Source organism: Chiloscyllium plagiosum, unplaced genomic scaffold (genome assembly GCF_037043375.1).
Source record: "Chiloscyllium plagiosum isolate Xiang-an unplaced genomic scaffold, Cpla_swu_hap1 HiC_scaffold_26, whole genome shotgun sequence".
Lineage (NCBI taxonomy): Eukaryota > Metazoa > Chordata > Chondrichthyes > Orectolobiformes > Hemiscylliidae > Chiloscyllium > Chiloscyllium plagiosum.
This window is the reverse complement of record NW_028270164.1, coordinates 21,524,963-21,549,120: the sequence shown is the minus strand read 5'-3', so window position 1 is coordinate 21,549,120 and position 24,158 is coordinate 21,524,963. Positions and strand designations below refer to the sequence as shown.

Genomic DNA, 24,158 nt, shown 5'->3' with positions numbered 1-24,158 from the left:
TTGAGCCATCATGCCACTGTGTGGTTGAAGGGCGCCAAGGCGGTGAAGTGTTCTTCCTCCAGGCATTGGGGGGGGTTAGAATCTGGTGGTGGAGGCGGTCCAGGACTTGCATGTCCTTGGTGGAGTTGAAGTGTTCGGCCACAGGGCAGTTAGGTTGCTTAGTGTGGGTATCCCGGGGATGTTCTCTGACACGTTCCACAAGTTGGCATCCTGTCTCCCAATGTACATGCAACCACATCGAGAGCAACGGACACAGTAAATGACATGTGAGGAGATGCAGGAAAATCTCTGCCGGATGTGGAAAGATCCTTTGGGGACTTGGATGGAGGTGAGGGGTATGGTGTGGGCATAGCTTTTACAGCTCTTGTGGTGGCAAGAGAGGGTGCCGGGAGTGGAGGGTGGGTTAGTGTGGGGCATGGACCTAACAAGGGAGTCACAGAGGGAATGGTCTCTGCCAAATGCAGATAGGGGTGGGGAGGAAAATATATCTTTGGTCTGTTTGTAGGTGGCAGAAATGGTGGAGGATGATGCGTTGTATCCAGAGGTTGGTGGGATGGAAGGTGAGGACTAGGGGAATTCTGTTCTTATTGTGATTCAAGGGGTGGGGTTCAAGGGTGGAGGTACAGAAAGTGGAGGAGATGCATTGGAAGAATGTGATAGGTAGACGAAGGTTGGGGAGTGATGTTGACAGTTTGGAGCGAAGAGTGGATCGGAGAGGTGGGAAGGAAGAACTCCCAGTACCTGTTACCAATATGTAGGTTGTTAAGACTCTATCACGTAGGATGTGCTAATAAAGCACTCAGAGAACTGTGATTGGGCATAGTCACATTGATTTGAAAGAAAGAAATTGGATGTGACAGATCTGCTGAAGGTTTTGAGGTTGTGGCCATCACAGTGGGCAGTGGTCAAGCAGATGATATATTTTATTTAGCTTGTCAGAAAATATTTTGCAAGTCTACTGTATAGGAACTGGGAGTAATGTGTTGATATGGAGCCATTTTCAGGTTTGGGAATCAGGAGGTAAATGAAGCTCAGCTCTTTATAAGCTATAATGGTGACGTAAACAGAGGAATTAAAAGTGGTGTGTCATGTTTGTTGACGATACAGGCCTGGATCAGGGAGTAAGCTGTGGTGGCAGGTGAGACTTTGGGGGAAAATTGTAGGTAAGTTGACTGGGTAGGTATTGCAAATAGAATAAAATGTCGGGAAGTGAACTGAAAAGCTATCCACTTGCAAAGACAAAATGGAAAAGAGACTGGAAAATGCTGGTACTCAGATGTATTTGGGCGGCATTGTATACAAGTCACACAGTTGACAGACAGTATATATTTAGCAATTGGGAGGACAACAAATGTCTTGTTAAAGGCAGATTTGGATTAATGGAGTGTAGAATTCTGATGGTAGTTCGCTGATGCCTTGGTGAATTACATTCTGCGGTGCTGTGCACAGTTTGGGTCACCTGACCTGTAGTGAGGTTTGATTGCATTACTTGGAGCAAAACAAATGTTCATCAGCCTAATTTCTGGGATGAGGCAGGTGTCTTTTGAGGAGAGTGAGAGTGGATTAAATTTATATTCATTACATTACAGGCATTCTCAGAGACATAAATTTCCCAGGGGGGTTGGTCAATTTGATAATAAGGGGAATATTTCCCCTAGTTGTAGGATCTAGAATGGGGAGATCAGGGTCTCAGAATGAGGATTGATCATTTAGCATTGTGATAAGGATAAGTTTCTTCATTCAAAAGGTTATGGATGTTTGGAGTCCATTGTCCCAGAAAGCTATGCATATATACATTCAAGATGGGCACCAATAGATTTTTAGATAGTGAGCGAGTTAAATATGGGTGTAGTGCAACAAAGTGGAGTTGAAGTAGAAGATCAGTCGTGATCCCTACGGAATGATAGGGAAGCTTGAAGAGCCAAATGGCCTACTCCAGCTCCTGTTTCTTATCTAAATGTTGGAATCTTTCTTTTTTTATACTATCTTGGATTCTGGGCAATTTCAATTGCTCCCTATCTCTTTAAAAGTGCTGAATATGTTTGACCCACTCAAATAATAGCAGTGAAGACTTTATATATAGTTTGGGCTTTTCAATCTTACTTCCCAGAAGAAATATTAATTCTTCAGGATTCATTTCAATACGTGTTTGGTAAGTTGAAAGTCATGTCATCCTACTTAGCTATTTAAAGAGAGTTTGCACACATAAATAAATTTTAATTTCAGATCTGTTAAGACAGCAGTAGAATTCAGAAAATTTATCCAGTAAGTAGCACACAAGTATCGATAAAATCTACTGTCTGTGCTGAGTTAGCCAATCTCAGCTACAGTGGGACTACAACTGATCTAAAAGCTCTTGTTTTGGGGTGGAAAAATTAATCAAAGTCACAATTTCTGATTACTATGTGTTTTGTACTAACATCACATGGCCAAGTAGGTTGTTGACATTCTCAGGCTACGCTCACATCCGTAATGCCCATTTGTGCAAGTGGGAAGAGGTACCTGTGAAAGGACATTCCAGCAGAGTGAATATCTGAGGAACGGAGACAAAATGTTGAAAATGACGTAAAGAAAAGTTGATGTCAGTCAGGATATAGGTAGTAAATGCAGCAAAGGGTCTCAGGGAAGTAGAGGTAAGAGGTATGTAAGTTCCCATTTTTTATAATATGAAATCAACTGGAAAGTATATGTCCATGCTGGGTTCATCTGCAAACCTTTACTGTTCATCAACATGGTACTAATACTCAATCTCAACGCTTATAAATGAAGAAAGACAGTCAATATTAAGGAAAGTGTGTCTTGTTGCAAATAAGGTTAAGAGAATTAGACAGAAAGGAAAAGTCTGAAAGGTATAATACTGTTCACTTTCTTTTCACTGTACCTGCTCCCTTATCCATAAAGTAAGCGATGAGGCACCGCATGACAGCCTGGTGTGCAATAACAAGGACATTTCCCTGTCTCTCTAGCTCCATGATGACAGGCTCCACCCGCTGGACCAAATCCTGGTAGGACTAAAAACAAGTAGGTAGGTTACTGAAAAGATAACATTGTCATACATATCTCCAAATACAGGCTGTGGCTGGTTTGCAAATGGATTCTGTTCTGGGGTCTGTTTGAAAGTTGATTTGTATGCATGTAGAACACAATGCAGTACCACTGTAAAGCAGCTGTTCATATATAGGTTTGTAAAATGAAACTGCTATATGGAATCACATTGGTAAGTACAAGTATTCTTAAGTCTGACATTCATAACTCTTAAATCATTGCACATACTTCTGGAATTTAGAAAAACATAAACAAAAAAAAAAATCCTTTGTGAATGGTTTAGACGTGGAAAATGCCAAGTGTCTCAAATGCCACAACACTAACAGCTAATATTTTTCTTATTGAAATTGCCAAAATTGATCACATAAAAAAGCACAGCAAGATGCCCCTTTAGACTTCTGATGAACTTTGTGATTAACACCAGTCCAGTTCCACTGACGACAGATTTTTAAAATCAGGTACAGTATCCAGGTTAAACCAAAAAACAATATGATTTGCATGCTTATAGTTAACTTTTAATATTGGTGCACCCTCTTGTGGTGGAGTGATAGAGTCTTACCACTGCACCAGGAGGCACTGGATCAAGTCTCACCTGCCCCAGAAGTGTGAATTAAGTCTGAATAAGTTGATTAGAAAAATGGATTAATCATAAAAATATTAAACATACAATAGAAAATTGTCAGGTAATGTAAGTTTTAATGCCTGCATTTATAATGGTAATTCAATAATTAGGTGCTGAAACACTGGAGGTTGGCTAACGTGGTGCCACTATTTAAGAAAGGTGGTAAGGAAAACCCAGGAACTATAGACCAGTGAGCCTGACATCGGTGGTAGGCAAGCTGTTGGAGGGAATCCTGAGGGACAGGATTTGCATGTATTTGGAAAGGCAAGGACTGATTATGTATAGTCAACATAGCTTTGATTGTGGGAAATAATGTCTCACTAACTTAATTGAGTTTTTTGAAGAAATAACAGGATTGTGAACGTGATCTATATGTACTTCAATAAGGCATTCAATATGATTCCTCATGGTAGACTGGTTAGCAAGGTTATATCACATGGAATACAGGGAGAACTCACCATTTAGATACAGAACTGGCATGAAAGTAGAAGACAGAGGTGGTGGTGGAGGTCACTTTTCAGTTTGGAGGCCTATGACCAGTGGTATGCCACAGGATGGATGATGGGTCCACTACTTTTCGGCATTTATATAAATGATTTTGATGTGAACATAGGAGATATAGTTAATAAGTTGCAGGTGACACCAAAATTGGAGGTGTAGTGGACAGTGAAGAAGATTACCTCAGAGTACAATGGGATCTTGATCAGATAGGCCAATGGGCTGAGGAGAGGCAGATGGAGTTTAGATAAATAGGAGGTCTGTATTTTGGAGAGGCAAATAAGAGCAGGACTTAAACACTCAATGGGAAGGTCCTAGGAAGTGTTGCTGAACAACAGTGTGGTGCAGCACGGTGGCTTAGTGGTTCGCACTGCTGCCTCACAGTACCAGGGTCCCAGGTTTGATTCTAGCCTTGGGTGAATGTCTGTGTGGAGTTTGCACATTCTCTCTGTGTCTGCATGGGTTTCCTCCGGTTTCCTCCCACAATCCAAAAAGATGTGCAGGTCAGGTGAATTGGCCATACTAAATTGCCCATAGTGTTTGGTGCATTAGTCAGAGGGAAATAGGTCTGGGTGGGCTACTCTTCGGAGGGTCGGTGTGGACTTGTTGGGTCAAAGGGCCTGTTTCCACATTGTAGGGAATCTTAAAAAAAAAAAGTCCTTGGAGTGCACGTTCATTGTTCCTTGAAAGTGGATTCACAGATAGATAGGATAGTAAAGGCGGCGTTTGGTATGCTTGCCTTTATTAGTCAGTGTGTAGAGTATAGGAATTGAGAGGTCATGTTGCAACTGTACAGGATAATGGTTAGGCCACTTTTGGAATACTGTTTTCAAGTCTGGTCACCCTGCTATAGTAAGGATGTGAAACCTGTAAGGGTTCAGTGAAGATTTACAAGGATGTTGCCAGGATTGGAAGGTTTGAGCTATTGGGAGACGCTGAATAGGGTGGGGCTGTTTTCTCTGCAGCATTGTAGGCTGATGGGTGACCTTATAGAGGTTTATAAAATTACAAGGGGCAGGATGGATAAATAGAAAAGTCTTTTTCCCAGCGTGGGGGAATCCAAAACAAAGGGCATAGGTTTAAGGTGAGAGGGGTAAGATTTAAAAGGGACCTAAGGGGCAACTTTTTCATGCAAAGGGTGGTGTGCGTATGGAATAAGCTGCCAAAGGAAATGGTGGAGGCTGGTACAATTACAACATTTAAAAGGCATTTGAATGGGTATATGAATAGGAAGGGTTTAGAAGGATATTGGCCAAACACTGGCAAATGGGAATAGATTAATTTAGGATACCTGGTTGACATGGACAAGTTGGACCGAAGGATCTGTTTTCATACTGTACATCTCTATGACTCTAATTATACTCATCAAGGGAGGTAATGTAGAAAATTTTAATGGAAAGGAAAGTAAACAAATACTTCAAAATGGAGATTGAATTACACTTGTGTAGTCTGGTCTAATTGTTCTCAGCGTCGAGAATGTAGTGGTGGAAAAGGAATCTGATGAAGGGCTTATACCCGAAACGTTGGTTCTCCTGCTCCTTGGATGCTGCCTGACCTGCTGTGCTACTCCAGCACTACACTCTCGACTCTGGTCTCCAGCGTCTGCAGTCCTCACTTTCTCCTAATTGTTCTCAGCATCTAACTTAACATCCTTGAAGACTTCACATGGTCTCAGCTCTGTCAGAGTACCACCATGGGAGATTAACTAGTTTTGTTTTAAAACTACCGCAGTTGTAGTTTTAATGCAGACAATTACAACAGGAGAATTCAATGCCAAATGTTGATAACTTACAGCAAATACAATGTGAAAGAGTTTAAAACTGAATGCAACAAGTTGCTTAATTTTAAAAAAAACAAACCTTAATGCTGAATAAACTGCAATACCCAAGGGCATGCTGAAATATGTTTATCAAAAAAAAAATGAAAAATGCAGTGTAGTGAAATGAAGATACTGAAAACAACAAATGCTGGAGATTACAACAGGTCAGACAGCATGCATGGAAAATGAAGATGTTGGGTTTACCTTTTCGCTTCTCAAATAGATATTATAAAAATCTTTCTGGTTTTAATTAAAAATCACACAACACCGGGTTATAGTCCAATAAGTTTATTTGGAAGCACTAGCTTTTGGAGCACTGCTCCTTCTTCAGCTGGTTGTGAAGCAGGACCATCAGACACCAAACTTATAGCAAAAGACTACAGTGTTATCCAAGTAAAATGATTATTTAACAAACCTAGATTATTTAGTCTTAAATCTTGTAGAATGGTTAAAGTTTCGGTTCATTTATATGTAAATACAAGAACTTCTTTTAAGACACATTGTCAGGATAACTTAAGGTTTTATAAAAAAAAGGTGACATCTCATCTCAGATAATGCATAAACGGTGTGAGCTTAGGGTCTGTCTGTATTCCAATCTTGAGTCAGACTGGTTCTGTTTCCAAAGTGGAATTTACAAAATATTATATGGATTGACTGCCTGCATTGCTTGCCTACAGGTTGTGTATTTTTTGAGCAAATTAGAATGTAAATACAATTCTGCAAATTCACACTCTCTCTCTCTCTCCTGTACATGCATACACATATAAGCCTATGGAGTGAATTTGTATTTGCAGCTAAATTGCATTTTTGCTCAAAAAATACACAACCTGTAGGCAGTGAATGCAGATAGTCAATCCATATAATATTTTGTAAATTCCACTTTGGAAACAGAACTAGTCTGACTCAAGATTGAGATACAGACAGACTCTGACCTCGCACCTTTAATGCATTGTCTGAGCTGAGATGTCACCTTTTTGTTTAATAAAGTCTTAAGTTATGTCGAGAATGTGACTTAAAAGAAATTCTGGGATTTACATATTAATGATGAACAGAAACTTGTAACCCATTCTAAAAGATGAAAGACTTAACAACAACCTAGTTTTGTTAAATAAATCATTTTACTTACATGACATAGTAATCTTTTGCTATAAATTCGGTGTCTTATGATCCTGCTTCACAACCACCTGATGAAGGAGCAGTGGGCAGCATGGTGGCACAGTGGTTAGCACTGCTGCCTCACAGTGCCAGAGACCCGGGTTCAATACCCGCCTCAGGCGACTGATTGTGTGGAGTTTGCACATTCTCCCCGTGTCTGCGTGGGTTTCCTCCGGGTGCTCCGGTTTCCTCCCACAATCCAAAGATGTGCAGGTCAGGTGAATTGGCCATGCTAAATTGCCCGTAGTGTTAGGTAAGGGGTAAATGTAGGGGTATGGGTGGGTTGCGCTTCGGCGGGTCGGTGTGGACTTGTTGGGCCGAAGGGCCTGTTTCCACATTGTAATGTAATCTAATCTAATCAGTGCTTCCAAATAAGCCTATTGGACTATAACCTGGTGTTATGTAAGTTTTAATTTTGTTCACCCCACTCCAACATCGGCTCCTCCACATCATCTCTGATTTTAACTTAACCTGTGCTTATAATGCCATCTAGTGACGAATTTCATAGCTGGTCTAATACAAACGCAAAAAAAAAGTTCAGAATAATAAAAAAGGTGAGTATTACACCACATCCCAATCTTTAGTTTTCTACTAAATTGACTCCTAGGAGAAAGTGAGAACTGCAGTTACTGGAGATCAGAGTTGAGACTATGGTGCTGGAAAAGCACAGCAGGTCAGGGAGCATGTGAGGAGCTCTTCATCAGGAATGAGTCTTGCGAGTCTTGGATACATATCTCCAAGGCTGTGCCTGGTTTGCAAATGGATTCTATTCTGGGGTCTGTTTGAAAGTTGATTTGTATGCATGTAGAACACAATGTAGTACCACTGTAAAGCAGCTGTTCATATATAGGTTTGTAAAATGAAACTGCTATATGGAATCACATTGGTAAGCACAAGTGTTCTTAAGTCTGACATTCATAACTCTAAATCCTTGCACATACTTCTGGAATTTAGAAAAACATAAACAAAAAAAAAAATTCCTTTGTGAATGGTTTAGACGTGGAAAATGCTTTGTGTCTCAAATGCCACAACACTAACAGCTAATATTTCACCAGTTTCCACATTTCCCCTCCCCAACCTTATCCCAAGCCTCCAACTCAGCACAACCCTCTTGACTGTCCATCGTCTTTCCCATCTATCTTCTCCACCCTCCTCTCTGACCGATCACGTTCTCCCCCACTTTCATCTACCTATTGCATTCTCAGCTACCTCCCCCCCCAAACCCACTCCCTCCACCCATTTATCCCTCGACCTGCCGGCCCACAAGCCTCATTCTTGATGAAAGGCTAATGCCCAAAACATCGAGTCTCCTACTCCTTGGATGCTGCCTGATCTGCTGTGCTTTTCCAGCACCACACAGTCTCAACACTAAACTGACTCCTTCCAGTCTCTTTCCCATAGGCTTTGGAGACAATTTTATGATTTCTTTCTCAATCTGCTGGCTTGAACTTTTCACAAATCCGACAGCCTAAACTTTCTCTGTTCCAATAACTTGAAGATTTCTATCCAAACTGTCCAGGCCCGTTTTACTTTTGTGAGGATGACTGGCTGCTCTGAACCGAACTGAGAAACTCCTTTTAGGAGAGGAAATAATACTTGCTTCTGAACTGAGCCCTGGTCTTGTCCAAACTAAACTATAAAAACCTGTTTCTGAACTCAATTCGTTTTGAACTGAAATCAAAGCTAATGATCTTAAATATGTTTACGTGTCATGAATGCAATAGTATGAACATCTGTCCATTAATGTCACAGGAATTAGCAGACACAAGCTTTGTGAGCAATGTTAGATCTGGTTCGCCCTATCTGAATGACTTGCTACCCTGTTTTTCTTAAAGGAAACCTTCACAGCAGTAATTGAGATCCAGCTGTCTCCCTCTTTAAACCAATCCAAATTCCAAAATGATAATATACATTATAAACATTTCATCATAAAACCACTGTGGAGGGAAATCCTTAACTTGCCTTCATCTGTGTTGAACAATTTAAAATGCAGATAATTTTTAAAATTAATCTTATACATCCTTGGTCTTTTCAGCCCCATAAACTACAATAATCAGATAGATTAGGCATATTAACATACCAATCGAATTAGAAAGCATGATAATTTGCTGATGGTTGGAGTTCCATAAACCTGTGTTAAAAATTTGGGGTTGGAATTGAATTACCAAACACTGGGATCTTGGAGCCAGATTATGGAGCACAAAGAAGTTAATGAAGTCAGTTCCAATTACAGTCAGAGGGAGAGGTGAACATTAAAATGCAAATTTTAAACCTAAGGAACAGAACCTGGAACTTCTGACTGGAATTGTAAAGAGTTATGATGCAAATCACTGCTTGAACTGCTTGACACAGCCAGCATAATCTAATGTAGTGCCTTGTAATTGCTTATGGTTAATGTAAATTGCTAAGGCCATTTGCCCAGTGCAAGTGGATGTCCAGGTTAAACAGGCAAAAACTGAATGGCAGGACCAAATACTCATTAAAGGCAATGGGATTCATAGAGCTTAGAAACAAGCCCTTTGGCTCACCATATCTATGCCAACCAACCAACACCAAACTACAGTAATCCCATTCACCTACACTTGGTCCATGGCCTATGTCCAAAATTTAGAACACTCATCCAGATGCTTAAAATGTTGAGGAAATAGCTACCTCCACCACCCTCTCAGGCAGCATGTTCCATATTTCTCCCACTCTTTGGGTGGAAAAACATTTTCCCAGGCTCCTTTTAAACAACTTGCTCCTTAACTTAAAATTACGTCCTCTGGTCTTAGACAGATTTGCCTTGCAGATAGAGATTCTCATGATCTACTCTGTCTGTGTGTCTCAAATGCAGCCCTCTCTCAACCTCTTTGGCTCTAAAATAAACAAACCCAGCCCTTCCAGGCTATCCTCAAACCTGAGACTTTTTATCCCAGGGAACAGCCTGGTGAATCTATTCTGCACTCTCTGTAATGCAATCATGTCCCTCCAATAGTGCACTGGCCAGAACTACACACAGTATTCCATCTGTGGCCTATCTAATATTTTATAAGTTTGTCAGAAGATTTCCCTGCTCTGATAGTTTACACCCTGGCTAATGAAGACAAACATGTAACTTGTACACCAAGGTCCCTTTGCTGCCGAGTAGTCCCTAGGGGCCGATCATTAATTGTGTATGTTATAGAGTCATAGAGATGTACAGCATGGAAACAGACCCTTTGGTCCAACCTGTCCGTATCCCAATCCAATGAAGTCCCAACTGCCAGCACCTAACCCACATCCCTCTGAACCCTTCCTATTCATATACCCATCCAAATGCCTTGTAAATGTTGCAATTGTACTAGCCTCCACCACTTCCTCTGGCAGCTCATTCCATACACGCACCACTCTCTGTATGAAAAGGTTGTCCCATAGGTCTCTTTTATATCTTTCCCCTCTCACCCTAAACCTATACCCTCTAGTTCTGGACTCCCCAATCCCAGGGAAAAGACTTTGTCTATTTATCCTATCCATGTCCCTCATAATTTTGTAAACTTCTATAAGGTCACCCCTCAGCCTCCGACGCTCCAGGGAAAACAGCCCCAGCCTGTTCAGCCTCTCCTTACAGCTCCCAATGAAGACATTCATCATCTATGATTTTTAAACAGATCTTAAAATTCTTTTGCAATACTTACTGTTAGTACTTTGCAAATGCAGTAGTTATAAGTTCAAGTTGTAGCCAACTGTAAATTGCTGCGTGAGTTCCACAATCTAACAAGATACTAGCCCAAATATAAACCAAAAGCAGACTTACTAAATATAAACAAAGTATGTTTTTGGCTTATATTTAGTAACTCCCTCTTAAAGGATAGGCGTCTACTCTTCAGTGCTAAATTTTGATGCTGTGATCCCTATTACACCAACTTACAAAATTTTAAACATAAAAAATAACCCATACTCACACACCTCTCCACCTGGGTAACGGTAATGGTATTTGTCCTGGTCTCGCAGAGCAAATTCTTCTGGATATCGGTCCTGAATTTCACTGTAAGTCAATTCTTCACAAACACCCTTCAAAGTGAGGTTAAGCATATTTACTTGCAGACACCATGATACAAAAATGTAATACAATAGTATTTCCAGTTTCCAAAAAGTAAAGATAAACTTTAAACTGATTTTGTAATTAAAGTTCAATGCATATAAAGCTTTTATTTTAAACTCAAAATTTGACTGTAAAAAGGTACTTCGAAAAAAAAGACATTTTTTAAAAGTACAAACTGACAACTGTAGTTAAAAACAATTTTCCTTTCAATTCATTTGAACTTCCAACTGACTTGGAAGTTGAAATTTTTTTTGCACTTACAGCATCAAGCTCATTGAGAATTTTCCATTGTTCATAAGGAACCCCCAAGGCTTCTGCTGTTTGAATTGTTCGCTTCAGCTGACTAGTCCAAACTTTCAGGTCAGGAATTTTCTGTTCTTCAACAAATTTATGTAATGCTTCAGCATACTGTGGAAGAAAATCAAAAAAAATTAATACTTACTAATCAGTACAATTTATTTAAAAATTCTTTTTCAAATACAATGCCAATCAGTTCTTAAAATTTACTTGCACATGGTTAATCTATCTCAAATGTTATTTAGTTACTTTAGTTTGCAAAAGGCAAACGTCAAGTTTGTAAAGGAAGAAAAACATTAGTTAACGTTTCAGGTCCAGTGACTCTTCTTCAGAAGTTTGGAAGGAGGGTCACTGGACCCAAAAATTTGATTCTCCTATCTCTCCACAGATGCTACCAGAACTGCTGGGTTTCTTCAACAATTTCTGTCTTTGCTTCAGATTTCTACCATCTGCATTTCTTTGTTTTATTGTGGAAAATATTAATGTTGCTTCTGGCATTTGAACTTAACTGTAATTTTGTTGTAAACAGTGCATCACTTCTATACATTTTATTAAGCAAATAAGACCATTTAAATAAAACACTTTTCAGTACCTGTTTTCCTCGGCGTGATAACCCTGCATCACCGCCAAGCCTCCCAGCACTGTTGTATTCACTCTCTCCATGCCGACTCAGGTAGATTGTACGTGGATAGACATGAATGTTCATCAAGTAATAAACTATCTTACTTTGAATATAATCCTGGACTCTGTTCACTAGAAATCGTCGACCAACATTAATTACTTTAATGAAGGATAAATCCCTAAGTTAAGAAAGCATAATCATAGATATTACACATTAATTAACATGAGCAGTCCAAATAAATTTTCACTTTTAGTTTCCCCAGATAAATTAAATGAAAGCTAAAAAAAGTTTAATAAACAACATCCAAAAGCATAAAAAAAGATGCAAATGGTGCAAAATCATCATAGCAAACAGCTTCACAGGTGTGAAGCAAAATCACCATACTCGTAGAGAAGCATCAGGCTGCTTTCTCATTACATCGAGGAAACTGATGGTGAGTTTGACCGCTTCATGGTAACTTGAGCCAGTGCGGCAAGTGAACCCTCTCTGCTGGTGTTACTTTGCATCACAAACTACAAACTGCACTAACTGATACCCCATAACTAAAAACAGCACAAAGTTGAGTAATGTCACAGACACTGGTGAACCTTATTAGTGGTTTGGGATCTATTTGTAGCTATTTTCTAATCAACCTATTGAGAGATGTTATGACACATCTCTGGAGCAGGTGAGATTTGAACCTTGGACTCCTGGCTCAGAGTTGGAGACACTACTACTTCAACGTGAGAGTCCTCAGGGTATGTTTGCATTCTTTCCCTGTAATTGTTAATTCACAGAAGTTTGCTCTTGCTATTCCAATGAAGCTGAAAATTATGATCACATTTAGCCTTTTATAGATTTAAAGGATCCATATTTTTTAACAATTTACAGTTAATTACTTTCCCAGTATGTACCATGGTATAAATTCAGCACTGGGGAATGATTTTGTAAACCAGCCTAGACAAGTTGTTGACCAGAGAAATCTGAAAAATATTGGTACAGCAAAGATGAGAGAGGTAATGGACAGAATGAAAATTGAGAAGCAGACTACATTGGAAACACTGGATATGCTTGAACTGGAAAAGTCACTTGGTCTGATATCTTGCATCCAAGGTTGCTGGAAAAGTGGAAGGTTTGCTATAATCTTCCAATCTTTCCTGATCATAGAGGGGATCCAGAGGAATTTTCCATGGCAAATTTAAAACTCTTATTCGTGAGTGAAACGGACATTCCAGACAAATATAACAGTTATTTTAAATTTGTTGGGGGCAAAGTTCTCCAAAACATTATCGGGGAGGGAAAATATCATCAAGCCCTTGAAGAGGTTTAAGTTAATTAAGGAAAGGCAAGATGGACTTTTAAAAAAAACGTCATACTTGAATAATCTTATTGAATATTTGAAGGAATAACTGAGAAGTTTGCAATTTTAGAGAAGTTTTGTGGTTTAGGTTGTGGATCAGGTTGTAAGTTTGCTTGCTGAGCTGGTATATTTGTTCAGCTGTTGCAGTGTGGTGGTAGGTTTTTGGGCTACCATGATGCCTAGGGGCCGGAATAGTCTGGTCATCATCACCGAGATGTCTTTAATGAATGGCAGGGTGGCTAGAGTCTCTGGGAGTGTTGTCTCTTCTTGTTTAGGTGTGTTGTGTCAGAGTCAGCGAACTGCGTTTATCAGGTACCCAACGTTCCTGAATACATTGTATTGATGACTTTCCCAAGCTTCTCATAATTCCTGGGTGCTGCCGTGTGTTGTGGCTCATTTAAATAATGTCCTCATGCAGCTCCATTTGTGGACGTTGGGATGATTCCACCTGTAGTTGAGTATCTGGTAAGTGTGTGTGGCTTTCCTGAGACGCTAGTCTGCAGCTCTCCATTGGCTTTTCAATTTACTATGACATCTAGGAAGTGGAGACTTGTTGTTCTCCTCCTCTTTGGTAAACTTGATACCAGTAAGGATGTTGTTTTTGTTTTTGTTTGTGTGCTTCTTCTAATTTGTTGCATTTCGTGACAACAAAAGTGTCATCCACATAACTGACCCCTGCATAACTGCTCCTGCAAAGAGTCCTGATATTGGTGATCCCATAGGTGTCCCATTGATTTGTTTATAGATCTTGTCTTTGAAGGTGGTGAGAGGCACAGGTCTACTAGTTTGAGGATGCTGTTCTTGCTGATGGAGTTAGTGCTGTCAGGTGTTTGTGTTCTTGGTTCGTCTAGTGGTGAGGCCAGTGTTTCTTGGGCTGGGGTGATGTTTATTGATGTGAATAAGGCCATCACGTCAAAGGAAACCATGACCTCGTCATTCTCTACCTATTCACATTAATAGATCACCAAAATCAAGACTCTTAGCAGACGCGGTTGTGCAGAGGTTAGAGTAAACATGATCCAGCCCAAACTTTAGGGTTGGTATGTGGATGACCACTTTGTCATCATGAAACGCAAGAAATTTTTTAAAAACCTCACAAACACAAACAATATCCTTACTGGTATAAAGTTCACTGAACAGGAAGAGAACAACAACAGACTCCCATTTTTAGACATCACAGAAAAATGAAAGGTCAATGGAGAACTGCAGACCAGCGTCTACAGGAAAGGCACACACACACACTGACCAGATACCCAACTACAGGAGCAATCATCCCAACACCAACAAACAGAGCTGCATCAGGATATTATTTAAATAAGCCACAACACACTGCAGCACCTAGGAACTACGAGAAACCAAGAAAGAAAATACCTATACAACGTATTCAGGAACAACGGGTACCCAATAAGCAGTCCATGATTCCTACACAACAGACCTAAACAAGAAGACACAACATGCGCAGAGACTCTCTTCACCCTGCCATACATTAAAGACATCTCGGCGATGATGACCACTCCAGCCCCTAGGCATCACGGTAGCCCAAAAACCTACCACCACACTGAAACAGCTCCTGATGAATTTAAAGGATCCCATACCAGCAACTAGCAGAATGAGTGTCATATACAAAATAGCCTGCAAGGACTGCAACAAACATTACATGGGTCAAACAGGCAGGAAACTAGCTACCAGCATACATGAGCAACAACTAGCCACCAAAAGACATGACCAACTTTCACTAGTATCTATACACACAGAAAAAGAGGGACACCAGTTTGACTGGGACAATACATTCATCCTGGGATAGGCTAAACAAAGTCACAAATGGGAATTCCTAGAGGCCTGGCATTCAAACCAGAACTCCATTAACAAACATATCCATTTGCACCCCATTTACCAACCTCTCAGAAAAAGAAATGAAGTGATATCACCCATCACAACAGACCAAGACACACAAAATAGCAAGCGGGACAGAATACCAACGCTTCATCGGAGGCTCACTGCTGATGTTACCTAGCATGGTGATGAAACGCCTGAGAACAAATCTACCAGCTCAGTGAGCAAACTTGCAACCTGATAACTGAGAAGGTTGATGAAAGGAATAATGTCAAAATAAATCTCACAAAGTACTTGCCAAAATACCATTTAAAAGGCTTGTTAATTATATTCTGGTCCATAGAACAGCCGAGTCAATGTTGACTGGGAAAGGAACACTGTCTTGAAAGCAGGGAGTTGTGATAGATAATTATTTTTTATCCCAGAAGATGATATATTCCACAGGCAATACTAGGGCTATTGTGTTGTTTTCAAAATATGTATAAGTGACTTGTATATCGCAAAACTGAGTAATTTGCTAATCATACCAAATTTGGAGAAGTGGTGTACTTTGAGGGTACTAATCTTCTGCAACAGGACACAGGCTAGCAGAATGGGCAGACAAGTGGAAAATGATATTTAACAGAGAAGGATGAGGCAATGCATTTTAGACAAATAGATTTGGATGGTAATACCTCATGACACATCTCTAAATTGTGTGTGCAGGGACAGAGGGAGTGATGGCCCTTTTGAATGCATTTAAATCAATTTTTGAAGATGTCAGGAAATGTGTGTAAAAGATTAGCAAAACATGTCAAATCTAGGGCCTCAAAAATTAAAGTATTGAGTACAAAAATAGGGAGGTTATTCAGAACCTTTATAAAGTTCGGGTTAGTTCACAACTAAAATGTTGCACCAAATATTGGGCACCACACTTTAGGAAGGATATGATAATATTCCAAATGAAAGGTTATAGTTGTTTGCATTGTCTTCTTTAGTTTAAAGGAAATCAGCATGCTCTGGAAACAGTGGATAATATTGCATTGAACTGTGTCCTGCAACAGGTTATGTGACAGTTGCCATAGGAACAGGGAGCCCAGGTGAGAACTTATTGAACCATTGTATGGTTGTGAAATGTGGCACAAAGAGGGGTAGCTGTCCTGCCTTGAGTAGACTTACACTTTTTAAACAGCCTGATACCCAGGCAGTCTGGCAAGGCTGAGAGAAGAAATTATCAGAATGGGCCTACTCTTGATATCAATTCCCAAATTCTAACAGCAATGAAGGAGGGGACCTTAAATGGTTGCTGGATATTATGATTTGGGAAAACAAGGAAACATGACATCATTGCAAGCTGGAAATTGTTGAGTTTATGGTCAACTACAACCATAGAACAGGAGGTAGACAGAGAGTAAGTTTGAAAAAGGAATAGTATATTGCGCATCCTCTCAGCTCCACAGTTGATCCCTCTAGCTCTCGCCTCTGGGTCACCTCTATCAAAGGGGCAACACACACCCAAGTACATATATAACATGCGTATCCCTTTATTTGCATACTCTCCTTTATATATGTATTATTGACACATGCAACAACTATAACTATTATACAAGTATCATAGCCAACATATATACATTGTCAGGATAAAAAAAGAAAAACGTCATCCTTCCATTATTTACATTGACACAGTCAGTTTCTGAGGAGGGTAGCAAATCCTAGAAGACCATTTTTTCGTCTCAGGAATCTTTGCCAATGTGTTTCCTGGACTTCTGGTAGCTCCTGTTTGTCTGCTGGTCCGTCCCTCTCTGATTGGCTGCTGTTGCCCTGCATTGAGTGTCTCCTCCAGAACAATTCATCCCTAGTCTGCACGGTGCTAAGATGACGGTCCTATTTGAGTCACCACCACAGCAGGGATCAATTTCTCCCCAGATATATAATTCAGGCCAATGTGGTTTCTCATCTTTGGAATACCTTCAACCGCAAGGTTCCCACCCTTCTTACCTTATCTTTGATTTTGCTCGAGCACTTCTCTGGTCTCTTCCAGTTGCAGTAAGTCAAATATGGTCCTCAGCTAGTGGTTGAACATTAAGAATGCTGCTAAATATTGAGTCATCACATGTAGCATGTTCCTGTACATGCTGAGGAACTTGTTGCGGTGCCATTCCTGCGAAATCTCACTTTCAGAGGGCTTTAAGGCCTGCTTCCAGGTTTGAACAAATCTCTCTGTCTGGTCATTTGTCACAAGGAAATATAGAGCCAATCTCACATGTCTGACTCCATGATTTTCCAGGTACTCCATGAACTCTTGTGCAACAAACTGTGCACCATTGTCATTCACAACTTGTTCGGTGGAACTGGGGTGGAAGGTTCCTGAACCTGGCAATTATTTCATCCAGTTGGCCTATCATCACTTCTGCTGATACAGAATTCTTGACCGCATCATTGGGTCACTTGGAGTGGGCATCAAATGACCACTAGTAATATCCATTCCTCTACTGGTCCCATGAAAGTGACATGAATTCACAGCCACGGTAATGGAGGCCAGTCACTTGGGCAAAGGGGCGACAATGGTGGAGTCTTCCTTACTAATGCACAAGATTCACATGATCCCACTTTCTTCTCAATCTGGGAATTCACATTCGGCCACCAAAAATAGCTCCTGCCTTTTCTTTCATTTGCTCCATGCAGGGGTGCCCTTGGTATTCTTGTTCCTGTTCCTTTCCTCCCACAAGGAGCGGGATAACAACTCTCTTTCTCAAAATTAAATACTCGTCTGATACAGATAACTCCCACCTCCTTGACAGGTAAGGGTGTAATTCTAGGCAGTTTCTCAACACTAAACTAATTCCGGGTAAGGTTCTGTACTTGACTTGCTCATACTGCTACCTTGTCTTCCTGGGGAAAAGTGCATCATTTTCAGGCTGTATCTGGTTCCAGACAGGAGCATCTTTATTTCCTGGTAGTGATAACCTTGGTAAAGCATCTGCATTGTTGTCCTTCTCCAGCTGTCAGCATCTGATTTCATATGAGTAGATAGACAGACAGAGCTAGTGCCCATCTCTGCAAGCATGCTGCTGCTATTGACTATATTCCTGTATACAGGTCAAAAATGGAGGCTAGCAGCTTGTAGTCTGTCAACAGCACAAAATGACTACCATAGGGGAAATGGATGAACTTAATATAGAACATAATGCTCAAATCCTTCTTTTTCCACTTGAGTATACCTACCCTCCGTCTTCATTAGTCACTTTCATGCGAGCACAGTGGGCCTTCCTCTCTATTTTGCAAGATGTGTGCCAGTACAGCACCAACCCCATAAGGTGAGATGTCACACCCTAATTGCAGTGGCAACTGCAGGTCAAAATAAATCAACACTTCAGACCACCTTAAGGCTTGCTTCACCTCCCAGTAAGCCACCTCACATTTCTAGTTTCATTTCCATGGTCAGCCTTTTTCTAGCAATCAATGGAGGGTTTTAGCACTGTTGCCAGATCAGACACAAACTGGACATAATAGCTTTACAAGTCCCAAGAACGATCTCAGCTGAGACATAATTTCTAGTTTAGGTGCGTTTATGATAGCCTTCATCTTCTTGGCTATGACGTGGCCCAGGTACACTATGGAGTCTTTTAAAAAAAGAACTCTTATTTTTCCCTTTTTACTTGAAGGCCACATTCCTACAACCTTTTCAGGGATTGAGTTTCTCAAATGCTCATCTGCTAAGGATCCAGTAACAATAATATTGTTTAGGTCTACTAAAAATTTGGTTCATGGCCTTCTGGAATACAGCCAGTGCTGATGTGATGTCAAGAGGCAGTGGTTTGTAGCAGAGCAATGTCCTGTGTGTCACTATTGTCAGCAAGGGCTGGGACTCCTTCATGAACAGCCATCCACAAGTAGGCTTGAGACTGATCCATCTCTGAGAATTTCTTTCCCCCAGCCAGTCCACGAAACAAGTCTTCAAAGTGTGGAAGTGGATATTGACCTTAAAGTTACCACAAATGCTCACCGTACCATTTGTTTTTAAGACCGGGACAATTTGAGTGGCCCACTAATGGTTACTGGTTCCACTTTCACCAGCCATACCAGTTCTGTCTCCACTTTGGGCCAAATGGCATACAGTACTGAACAGGGCTTCAGATTCCTTGGACAAGCCTCTCATTTCACCCAAAGTTTAACTTCATTTTCCCTTATATTTATTCAAAATCTAATCAACTCATTTTTGAGTCTGCCAGTCCATTAGCCATGTGTTAATTTAACTTTATTTTCTGTAACCAGGTGCCAAATCGAGGCATTTTGGCACACTGACTCCTTAGCTGTACTTTTACCAGTACATAGCTGTTCAGTAGCATCAATTGTCCCATGTATGTCCAAAGTGTAATCTTGGCAGGTTTCAATGGCAATGCCTTTAACTTTTCTTTATATATAGATTCAGGAATCAGACACACCATTGCACATGAATCCACTTGCATCTTTATTGTCTTGCCTTCTAATTTTGGAAGAGCCCAGAAATCAGCTTCATCCTGTAGCAACAGGATGTTTAGCTGATACGCTACTCTGTTTCTCCCACAGACAAAGCTGACCCCCGTTCTACTCCTTGGCTGGTGGCATGTACTTTATACCTTGTCCTCTAAATTATATCATTTAAATACCCGTTTTCCTGCTTGATTTGTGCTTGGCAATGACCCTCTGGCTGACACCTGCAGTACTAGGCTTCTTAAGACAAACATGTTGACTCCTTGTGGCCACTCTTATAGCATCCTAAGTTAGTTCTGCACTCTGCTAAGTTTCCACTACTTTTTCACTCGGGTGACAATAGTCAATTGGGTTGCTATGCTGGCAGACAACTTCATCGAGGTAGCCATTTGAAAGCTGCCCTTGAAATCCAGGTCTCTCCTTGTTAGTAGCTTCCATTAAATGGCTTGACACTGGAGGCCACAAACCAAACCGAACCCTCTAAATTCGCAAAGTTCTACGAACATCTTTAAGGCAGCTACAGATTGGGCAATGGACTATCCTTCATGCTGCATCCTTTTATAAAAACTGAAACATTCTGCAATCATCAGTGGCTTTTGTGCAGAATAACTCCAACACATTTCATTGATCCTGCTATGTCTTCTGTGGGTTTTTCTGGTTTCACTAACTTGTTAGAATTGTGAAACTCTTGCTCTCAAAAGCTACTCAAGAAAACCAGCAGGTGACTCCACTGTACCATACACACTCTCTCTCTCTCTCTCTCTCTCTCTCTCACTCACACACACACACACACACACACACACACACACACACACACACTCTCTCTCTCTCATGCGCGCACACATGTACTTCCCGCACCCTCTCACAGGCTGATAGCCCATCTCTCTCTCTTTCTCTCTCTCTCACACACACACAACCAAGGTTAAAAAATCACACAACACCAGATTATAGTCCAAAAGGTTTATTTGGAAGCACTAGCTTTTGGAGCGCTACTCCTTTAAGACGTGATTGTGGAGAATAAGATTCTAAGACACAGAATTTATAGCAAAAGTTTACAGTATGATGTAACTGAAATTATACATTGAAAAAGACCTGAATTGTTTATTAAGCAAGCTTACACACACTTTTTCACATACACTCAAATCCACGTGCACACACTTACATATGCACACCCACTCGGTCTCCCCTGCACACCCGCATATGTAAATTTATGGGGTGGATCTGTTGTTGCAGAATTACATTTTATTTTGCTCAAAAACTGCATAAATCCATGTGGGATTCTGATAGTCCCACTTTAGAAAGAAAACGGACTCAACATTGGGACAGACTTGAAGTTCACACCTTTAATACATTGTCTGAGCTACCATAACACCTATTGTTAGATATATTGAAGCCACCTTGAGAATGTAACTTAAAAGGAGTTTTCAGATTTTCATATTAAAGAGCCTAAAACAGCATATCCCATCTGAAAAGATGCAAGACTTAATGTAAGTTTGTTTAATATTCATTACAACTGTGACACTGTAACCCTTTTGCTATAAATTCTGTGTCTTCTGGTCCTATTCCACAATTACCTGAAGAGGCAGTGCCTCAAAAGCTCATGCTTTCAAATAAACCTGTTGGACTATAATGATTTTTAACTTTGTCCACGCCAGTCCAACACCGGCACCTCCAAGTCAAGAAAAGTGGCCGCATTATGTCTTGACCCACTTTATTCACCTTTAAATGCACATCAAAACATTCGGTGTACACATCCAACACTTCTTCAAATGGTCCTATCCTCATTTTTGCCAGTGGGAGTTTTTGCACTACTCAAGTCTAGTAGCTGCTCGCATCCCAAACCCCTTGGTGAATGTTCTCTGCGCAGATCTCTCCTTTACTGAGTGTGTTAGTGTACCACTCTTCCCTGCTGTCGACCACAGCCCAAGTCTTCCACGACTGCTATCCATGTAGATTTCAGTCAGTGAGTGAGTACTGAAGAAGGGCTTATGCCCGAAACATCGATTCTCCTGCTCCTGGGATGCTGCCTGACTTGCTGCGCTTTTCCAGCAATACATTTTTCAGCAGTGAGTAAGTACTGCCCTCTTCAGCTATTGGCTGTGACCTTGCCCCTCGTGACCGCTTCCCTCAATGCTACCTCCTCAAACTTGCACCATTTCTGAAGTTCAAAAAGAAACCAGCAGTCACACAGAGTTTGTGGACTGGATCCCATTTTTGTCATCAGTTATTGTGTTGTAACTAAAGTATATGTACAGAGGGTAAACTTGAACAGGGAATACTTTATCCTCTCAGCTCCACGGTCAGTCCTAGACTGCCCCTCTAGCTCCCATCTCTGGGTCACTTAAACTGCATCCAACACTTCATCAAATGGTCTTAAAGGGCCTACACACACCCAACTACATACATAACAGAAATGACTGTGGACTTTTACCTAAAAAGACTAATATTTTGGAGAGTGTTTCATAATCTATATTTGCAGTGTGGGGCTACCAGTCACATTATATAGTTTTATTTCTTGCAGTTTAATGTCTTAGTGGCTTACTAAATAATGTTTAGTAGCAGTCTTAAAACTTGATGTCTTGTAATGATACTCTTCAGTTGCTTTTGGGAATTTAAGTATCTTTTTAAAAAGTTAATGATCTGTACAGGATTTCTAACAGTAAAGGTAGTTTAAAGAGTGCCCAGGAGATTTACCAGAATTTTATTTAAAGGTTAGATTACAGAAGCTGGAATTGTTCTCCTTGGGATTAATGGAAATTGGCAGGGAGGTTTGATAGATATGTTCATGATTACGCCAGGTTTGGATAATGCGGACATGGAAAGAATGCTCCAATTAGCTGATATTACAAGAAATAGGAGATAGTAGGTAGCCGACAGCTTTTCACCATGATCGGGGAGTCTAAAACTAGAGGGCATAACATTAAGGAGAGAGCAGAAAGATATAAAAAGGGTACAGAGGAGAATCTTTTCACACAGAGGGTGGTGAGTGTCTGGAATGGGCTGCCAGAGGTAGTGGTTGAAGCGAGTACAATTTTGTCATTTAAGAAACATTTGGAACGGTACACGAATGGGATAGGAATGGAGGGATATGGACCAAGCACAGACAAATTGAACTAGTTTAAATTGCGAAAACTGGATGGCATGAACAAGTTGAGCCAAAGAGCCTGTTTCCATGCTGTCAACCTCCATGACATTATAAAAGTTCAAGTTCTTGGCAAACAATGCAGGACAAAAAGTAAGAAAGAACATTTTTACAATGAGTGGTCATGGAACTCTCTGCCCATGAGCATGGAGGAATCGAAGACAACGAAAAGTGTCAAAAGGAAATTGATTGGGCACTCAAAGGAAATAAACTTACAAAGCTCCAAGAATAGAAGCAGAGAATGGAACTGACTGGATTGCTCTGCAGTAGGCCAACTTAAACTTGATAGACTGTCTGTACATAAATGACTTAAGAACATATACATTCAACAAGAAGCTGATCATAATTTAAGCCACCTGATAATAATCGAATATTTATTTTAAAACCCTTACTTGTCGTAATTATCAGGATCCAGTGGCTCATAGGTGATTTCGTAACATTTAATTCGTTTGAGGAAATCATCCATAATACGGTCTTGATCACATTCTGCATAATCTGGGCTTGATACCTTCACCTCCTGTACATATATGCGAAAGATCTTATACTTGCTATATCAGACAATGCTTACATATAGAATCAGCAATAAATAATGCATTTATAATTTTCTAAATTCTGGCATTCTCCTGGATTGGCAAAGACATTGCATCAATAAATGTTTAGGATGTCATTGCTCCTGGTGAAACCAATCAGATTAGTTATGTAATCTAAGAAAAAGACCCTTAGTTGTAACTCTAATTTATTGCAAATCACAGCAGCACCATTCAGATATAAAACAGAGGAAAATGAAACAAGGGATTGGATACATTATTTCAATATTGTTTTAAAAATATTGACTTTATTGATACTGTGGCTAATCAACAGTGATATCAACCTCCCTCCAGCTCTGCATATCCAAGAAACATTCCACCACAAATAGTTAAGGCTACACTTGAGTAAATGCTGTATACAAGGTGATCCAGAGGCCCTCAATACCAAGCAAAGAGGGAGGTAATATGTTGAAACATGGGGATTTGGAGGAGGGAGTCAGGGTGGGGCATGGGGTTGAGAGATGACACATCATCAACTCTACCTACATAATTGTTTTCTAAAAAAAAGGTTCCTTACCATTTTGAACTTGCTGCCCTACATCCATTAAAGCAGCTTTCAAACACTGCTGTAATTGATACTACTGAGTAATGTAACAGAATTTTAAAAAACACTATTCTCAATTATCTACAATAACAGAAGAAAGTACTTCCTAGTTTTGCTTTAAAATTTACTTAAGACGCTTT

At 40.3% G+C, this 24,158-nt stretch overlaps 1 protein-coding gene across 1 annotated transcript in view; it reads right to left on the bottom strand.

Annotated features, from left to right (window-relative positions):
- The window catches only part of LOC122563165 (6-phosphofructo-2-kinase/fructose-2,6-bisphosphatase 2-like), an 83,154-nt gene that overhangs the window by 26,346 nt on the left and 32,650 nt on the right, over positions 1–24,158 (bottom strand). The window contains exons 7-11 of the mRNA XM_087973559.1: positions 23,280–23,404; positions 12,092–12,299; positions 11,464–11,610; positions 11,067–11,171; positions 2,882–3,011 (exon numbers count right to left, since the gene is read on the bottom strand). Of these exons, the coding sequence (XP_087829685.1) occupies positions 2,882–3,011; positions 11,067–11,171; positions 11,464–11,610; positions 12,092–12,299; positions 23,280–23,404 (715 nt within the window). The remainder of the gene's footprint in view (positions 1–2,881; positions 3,012–11,066; positions 11,172–11,463; positions 11,611–12,091; positions 12,300–23,279; positions 23,405–24,158) is intronic.